General features: G+C 44.2%; 1 protein-coding gene across 1 annotated transcript in view; it reads right to left on the minus strand.

Annotated features, from left to right (window-relative positions):
- GSN (gelsolin) overlaps positions 1-6,793 on the minus strand; it is a 31,764-nt gene extending 24,971 nt beyond the window's left edge. Inside the window, exons 1-4 of the mRNA XM_060250566.1 lie at positions 6,570-6,793; positions 5,734-5,888; positions 3,154-3,315; positions 1,254-1,403 (exon numbers count right to left, since the gene is read on the minus strand). Of these exons, the coding sequence (XP_060106549.1) occupies positions 1,254-1,403; positions 3,154-3,315; positions 5,734-5,888; positions 6,570-6,762 (660 nt within the window). The 5' untranslated portion in view covers positions 6,763-6,793. The remainder of the gene's footprint in view (positions 1-1,253; positions 1,404-3,153; positions 3,316-5,733; positions 5,889-6,569) is intronic.
- Between the last annotated feature and the right edge of the window lie 677 nt (positions 6,794-7,470).

The raw sequence follows: 7,470 nt of genomic DNA on the forward strand, positions 1-7,470 counted from the left end.
GTGCAAACCTCATTCCCTGAGTGCTAGTCCATAGAGGTTCCCTGATTGGCTGGCTCTGCAAGAGTAGCCAATCTGAGTGCAGCTTCCAGGATCCTTTCAAACAAAGGATCTTTGCCTGAAGCTCCTGATACACAACATGGATAGCCCAGGCAAGTCTAATCTTGTCAGATATTGGAAACTAAGCAGGGTCAACTGTGGTTAGTACTTGGATGGGAGACTGTCCTTAAAATACCCAGATGGGAGGCAGAGGCAGTTATTCAGCCACCTCCTTGAATATTCTCCAGGTCCCCAGTAGGGGTCAGTCACCAGAGGTCAATATGACTTCCAGGTGCAGACACACACACACAAAAAAACCCACCCAAAAATGAAATATTTTTTTAAAAAAACATCATCCAGTATATTGCACTGGCTTCCATGTTGAACAACAGTGCAAAATTAATTTTTTGAAAGATTAAATTTATTAATATACAAAATTCTGCATTCTACAACCTACATTCAAATATCATAAAGTAACCGCGCAACAATCTTATTACAGGTAATTATTACCACTAACATAATATTTCAGATAAAACGATATAATATTTTAAAAGGTTCATGTCTGCAATTATACTTTCAACCAGGGCTTTTTTTGAGCAGGAACGCACAGGATCGCAGTTCCGGCTGGCTAGGGGGTGTGGCCTAATATGCAAAGGAGTCCCTGCTGGGCTTTTTTTTAACAAAAAGCCCTGTGTGAAACAATGGTGATGTCAGGGGTATGTGGTCTAATATGCAAATGAGTTCCTGTTGTGCTTTTTCTGCAAAAAAAGCCCTGCTTTCAACTATAATCTACTTTCAAATAATTTAAAAATAAATCAGATCGAAGTAATATGGATTGATTGGCAGTATATCATGTTCAACAAGGTAAGTAACTATTGGGAGCCACATCTGCACAAATGTATTGCAGTATTTCCCAGGGTCAGTTGAGAAATATTGATTTATCATCTTATCTAATATAAAGTGGTCCCATAAGCTATTAAACCACATCTTAACTACAGGGGGCTCCTTGCATTTCCATTTAGAAGCAATTAAATGTTTGGCAACTGTTAGAAGTGTGGTTAATAATTTCCTTGTTTGTCTATTATAGGATGCATCTGGCCAGTGGTGAAGGAGGATTGATGCAACATTGTAAGGTAGGTATATATATAAAAAAAAACCAGTGCAAAATTAAGATGCATTTGAAATGAAATTGAACTCTTAAGGAAATAAATAATGACCTGAAGCATCTCTTCCCTCTCTGAACCTTCATCTATGACATAGACCCTGGCGCGACCACTTCGCTCGTTGTCCCGGATCCCCTTGGCAACCTGTGTGGCCTTCAGTTTTTCAAACCTGTTGCTCTGAGAGCCACACCACTGATGGATATTCTGTAAGACACAAAGCAAGGTCCAAGAGATGAATGCTGTCACCACAAGAGACGGGAAGGCTGGTTAACTTACAATGAAAGTGCTTGTCATTGACAAGAAACACATCATATCCAAGAAAGAAGGTTCAAAGGAATGGGAGGGTGAAGTCTAATGATGTGGATTGAAAAATGTCCTGGCCAAAGGAAAAAAAATCAGCATAATTCCCCTGCCCATAAGGATTAAAAAATTTGGCGAGATCAGTTGCATATTTTCAAAGCCATCATATGCCTCAAGGTGAGGATGCTTTTTAGACACTTGCTTCAGGCTAGAACTTTTAAATAGGATGGACTAAAAAAGTATGTTTGCTTTGCAGAAGGAGGTTCTATAGGCTGGTGGTGTATGGAGCTCTCCTGAAATTACAACTGATCTCCAAATGACAAAGGTCACATGACCTTGGGGAGAAAATGGCTGCTTTGGAAGGTGGATGCTATGGCTTCACATGCCTCCTGAGCTCTCTCTCCTTCCCAAACCCTGCCATTCTCAGATTCTACTCCCAAATCTCCAGGCAGGGCTGCCAAGTTCCTGGGTGGGGCAGGGGTTCTCCCGCTTTGGGGGTCCCCAACCCACCAGCCCGCAGTGAGCCAGCAGGGGGATCCCCTCCCAATTTTACCGGCACAATAACCACACTCGTAAGTGATGTCATCACACTCTATGGTTTTCCCAGAAGCTCCTAGAGCAGCCAGAACACAATGTCACCAGTGTGATGACATCACTTATGAGTGACATCATCACTCTTATAGTTCCCCACCAGAGGACATGGGGGACTTGGTAACTATCTCCATGAGTTTTCCCAACCTAGAACTGGCAACCCTTAGCTTGCATTGAGCTGCAACTAACTATTTGCTTTGTGGAAAGCAACGAATGCCGGCTATTCCATGTGTCTTATAGCAGGGGTCCCCAACCCCCGGGCCATGGACCAGTACCAGTCCATGGCCTGTTAGCAACTGGGCTGTGAATTGTATAAGTATTTCATTATATATTGCAATGTAATAATAAAAATAAAGTGCACAATTGTATCATCTTGAAACCATCACACCCCCACACTGGTCCGTGGAAAAACTGTCTTCCACAAAACCGGCCCTTAGTGCCAAAAAGGTTGGGGACCACTGTCTTATAGGATTGTATTTTTCTAATTCGTTATTGTATAGTTGCAAGCAGCCATTTTGAATGCCATACCTAAGATAATAATGGTGTGCTCATCCCCCAGCCCTCCCCAATTCAAGCAGGGTCAATGCTAGTGAATACCCACTGAGGCCCAAAGTCTGGCACAGAGACCTCTAAGCTGAATACAAGGAGTACCTGGAGGAAGCAGAGAAGAAAGCAGCACACGAGGATTTCATTCCACAGCCTCCTCTAGGCACTTCTCACACTCAGCCTAGAGGCCCCATAAGACTGTGGTGACTCTCTTGTTCCTTTTAGACCTGCACTGATGGGGCTTAAAGTATGCAAGAAAGTCCTACTCTCCTCCCTCCCTCTTTGCTGCAAAAGTGGGGAAGGGGTGCAGCCATAACTAGAGGGAAAATAAAGCCACAGAGAGGGGATGTCAGGGGGTGGGGAGACATGAACCATGATTGGAGGGGAAAGGGCTACTGTTAGGGGGCAAATGTGGGGAGGGAAATGTGTTGGAGGGGCCCACAGACAAAGTTGCTTAAAAAAAATCTGAATTCAAGCTGCAAAATGCTTCTGTGTGCAGAAGCTGCAAGAAACTTACATTGCCCAGATCCAAGATGAAGCAATCTCCAGTGTTGAAGCTGTCCCAGTTGACGGGGACCTCTGTAGCTCGTACTGCTCTCCTGCCTTTGATCTGGAGAAGCCTCTGGATAGTCACTTCATTGGGGACGACGTGCCGGAAGCCAGAAGCCACACCACCAGGCTTGAAAGCCAAAAAGAAAAGACATTGGTTTTCTGCCAAGAGAAGGAGCTGGGTTTGTTTTACCTGAGTGCCAACCCAGTCCTCAATGGGAAAGGGCCTTTGATAGCAGAGTAACTGAGGGGTTTGCATCCTTGGATGGCTGCTTTTTCTGTGAGGTAAACGGTCACTGCAACTTTAAAGATTAGGTCTCCCCTGGTGTGTCTCTCCATTGTCCTTCTTATTTTGAGGCACAATTGTAACCATTAACTATGCAAGCACACCTTCTCGTGCAATCTGTGAATTTTGTTCAATAAATTTGTGGGGCATACTTGGATTCTTTTAATTAAAGTGTGAGCTGAGCTTTGAATCCTGTATCTCCTTCCTGTCCACAGTCCTCTTTGTCCACTGAGGAGGCAGTCTTCCTCATGTGCCTCTCAAGCTAGTACTTGAAGGGCTGTCAAGTAGAGGATGGGGCAGAGTTGTTTTCTCTTAACCCAGAAGGTCAGACCAGAACCAACGGGTTGAAACTTAATCAAAAGAATTTTCAGCTAAACATTAGGAAGAACTTCTTGACAGAGCAGTTAATCAATGGAAGAGGCTACCCCGGGAGATGGAGGGCTCTCCTTCTTTGGAGGGGTTTTTTTAGTCATTCTTTTCTTGCCATAAACAAGATTTTTATTGAATATAAAGAACAGGATACAATTAAGAACCCTAAACATAACATAAACCATATTAAAATGGATAAAACCCATTAAAACATCCATCAAAGTTATCTCCAAACATAAATAATTAAATACTATTAGAACTTAGATCATGAGAGGGAGGGCAGGAAGGGTTGCATCAGTGCTTAGTTTTCTGGGCCCTTTCTTACATGCCCAGAGAAATGCCAATTGCCACAATTCAGGAAGCAATTTTTCTCCAGGCCAGTTTGGCCAGGTATCCTGGAGGTTTTTTGCCATCTTCTGGGCATTGAACAGGGTTCACTGGGTGTGGGTGGGGAGGTACTTGTGAATTTCTTGCATTGTGAAGGGCTGGACTAGATGACCCTGGAGGTTCCTTCCAACTCTATGATTTTAGGCATTTCTGCTACCTCAAGACCATTGTCTTCCAAGGTGCCAAAAAGTGCCTAGCACAAGAAGAGGTTCCATAGACTAAACAGCTTCCTCTCTAACAAAGAGAAGCACAAGCAGAAAGAAGGTACCCTCCAGCGTCCCAGTAGTTCCATGCCTCAATGGAAAATGCTATAATTATTTTCTGTTCCCCGCCCCGCAAAGCAACCTATTTGTGGATTGCCTTGGCCAAAAGGTTGGCAAAATGCAATGGGGAAGAGAACAAAGGATCTCTAAAACAAGTGCAAGGGCAGGCTGGTGAATAGGTTGACATCTGCACAATGGGATGCAAATTAACACTTCAAAAGCCCCAATAAAGGAGACAATAAGGAAGTAAATAACAATTCAGTGATCTTGTGAAATGTTTGCCCTGTTTTAAACCACAGGAAAAATGTAGTGTGCATCCACATGAAGTGGTTTGTGGGCAACCAGCAAATCACCACACACACACACCATTGCAACCCCTAAATTTACAGAGGATCTTCAATGACATTCTCATCACTATTGGCTCAGATAGTTTGGCAAGACTGGCATGCTCAAGGACTAGATGACACATGACATGAACAGATGAAACTACCTTATATATAGTCAAACAAGATCGGTCTTGGCTATTATTGAGTGGCAGCAGCACGCCATGGTTTGAGACAGGGCTCTTTCACATAACATGAGACTTTCAACATGCAAGGCAGATGCTCTACTGGTAAGCCACAGCCCCTCTCTTACATTAGATTCTTTCCAGTCCTTGAGTATAAAGATCTGGCATTAGAATGTCCCCCACTGAGCAAGACTCCAGGGTGTATTTCATTCAATTGGCATACCATGCAAATATTTGGTTGTTGTTATAGTGTCAATAGATGTTGTTTTCTATTGTTGGCATTTGTTTTATAATAGCACACTACTAAAACAAATGTGATTGATCAGACTATGCCAAATCCAGAAGATGGCTTTGGGTAAAAGAAGCAGGGGAGAAAAGCGGCATACAGAAACAGTTCATAAATAAGAACAGGCCCGATCTGTATATTCACCATCCATATTCTGATTTCCAAATTGTTTGTGTGGGATCTGGATTAGGTGCCTCCTTCTCTGCCAAAAACACAAACCCCAGTGGGACATTGCCTCCTTGGAAAACTGGCAAATCACCCCAGCACTCTCCCCCTGGAATTTGCTTTCCTCTACCCCCATCACTTCAATTGACTGAAAATCTGGAAGGGAATTTATGACCCAGCATTAGCAAATTAAGCAACCATTCTTTAGCCCCCCACATTGGAAGGCTGACCAGCTAGCCTCTATAGTAATGAAATACAGATACCCTGCCCCAACTGGTACTCACTTTGTATCTGATGGCAGGCTTAAAGTACCCCAGAAAAGTGGAAGACTCGTGTCCTTGCACCTCCCGATGCTGCACTGCCTTGCCACCAAGGTAATCATCCAACTGGACAGTGAAAATGGCTGCAGCTCCACTCTCATCCTGGCTGCACTGATCCCCTAGGAATCAAAAAAGAAGGAAACGCAAGAGGTCAGTGAGGCATTGGGTTGCCGCCAGTCAGATGCAGACTCAGTGAGACCCACTAGGTTTGCATAGGCAGAATGTCTCAGCACCTGGCTATTTACAGGGTTAATTCACCCATTTCTTTGAGTTGCACTTTGCAAGCCGTCATATGTATCCACCTTTTTTACCTTTAGGGTTGCCAGCCTCCAGGTGGCATCTGGAGGTCTCTTGCTATTACAATTGATGTCCAGGTGACCAAGATCAGCTCTCCTGGAGAAAACGGCTGCTTTGGAGGGTGGATTCTATGGTATTATACCTTGCCAAAGTCCCTCACCTCCCTAAAACTAGTCCTGCCTAGGCTCCATCCCCAAAATCTCCAGGTTTTTCCTAACCCAGAGCTGGCAACTTTCCTTGCAGGGTCCTTGGGTACCCAGAATTGGGTGGAAAGGCAGGATAGAAATGCTTTAAATAAATGAGTCACCAAAACCTGTGACCTGTGACTTTACTTTTATAAATAATAAAAGCAGAAGACTAAGATGTTGGAGAGTTCCTTCTCGAGTGGGAAGGGCTCCGGAATGGAGAACCGGATTGTGCAGCCTGCTCCCAATGTTTTAACTGCAGTGAAGAGACAGGCAGCTCTGTCTCTGTACAGCCCTCCAAGAAAGAGTTTTCCTTACCCAGCCAGAAATGAAGATCGTACTGCAGATTCCCGCTGCGCTGTCGGATGGTGTTTAGGACCACGTAGGCATCTCCGGTAAAGAACTCCCCGTACAAGTTTCTGGGCACCGGCACCAGGTCGAACCTTTCAATCCGCCAGATCTGGAGGCCAGGCTCCCTTCCAGCCTTCAGGAATTCAGCGTGCTCCACCATGCTGATGGGCTGATAAGAGGCGACAAGGAACGAAAAGCAGCAACTCAGTTCGGTTTGCTCAGTTACAAGGAAGCCTTTGTACTCTTTTACGCTGCCTCCAGTGCCAGGTTGCTAGATTTTTCCAGAGACCAGTTTTCATCCATACGAGATGACAACAGCAGAAATGTACCCAGATGTCCCAGACATAAGAAGCTGCTTGTTGGATCAGACCACGTCGTTCAGCATCCAGCTTTCCAGAGCGGTCAACCTATAAGCCTCTCCCTACTGTCTCCTCCAGCAATTGGCATTTAGAAGTATTGGAGATTCTATTGAGCCAAGTTGGCTAATAGACACTGATGGATCAATCCTCCACAAATTTAATTCTTTTTTTGTAAGTTTGAGGCCATCCCTACGTGCTGTGGCAATACCAAAGAAGTATTTTCTTTTTAAAAGATTTCTTCTAAACTTTTTTTTTTTAAGTCCCAAATGCTTTAATGGCAATGTGTGAAGAAACGGAAAGCCTTTTAATATTTGAGCTGCACACTGGGGGGGGGGGGGGGGGGGGGGACTATGTACAAGAATGTCAAGGATTTCCATTCTCGGATTGAAAAAACCCAAGGCTTTTTTTTTTTTTGCAGGAATGCAGTTCTGGCTGGCTTGGTGTCAGGGGTGTGGCCTAATATGCAAATGAGTTCCTGCTGGGCTTTTTTTTAAAAAAAAAAAACCTGG

This window comes from Heteronotia binoei, chromosome 12 (assembly GCF_032191835.1).
Source record: "Heteronotia binoei isolate CCM8104 ecotype False Entrance Well chromosome 12, APGP_CSIRO_Hbin_v1, whole genome shotgun sequence".
NCBI lineage: Eukaryota > Metazoa > Chordata > Lepidosauria > Squamata > Gekkonidae > Heteronotia > Heteronotia binoei.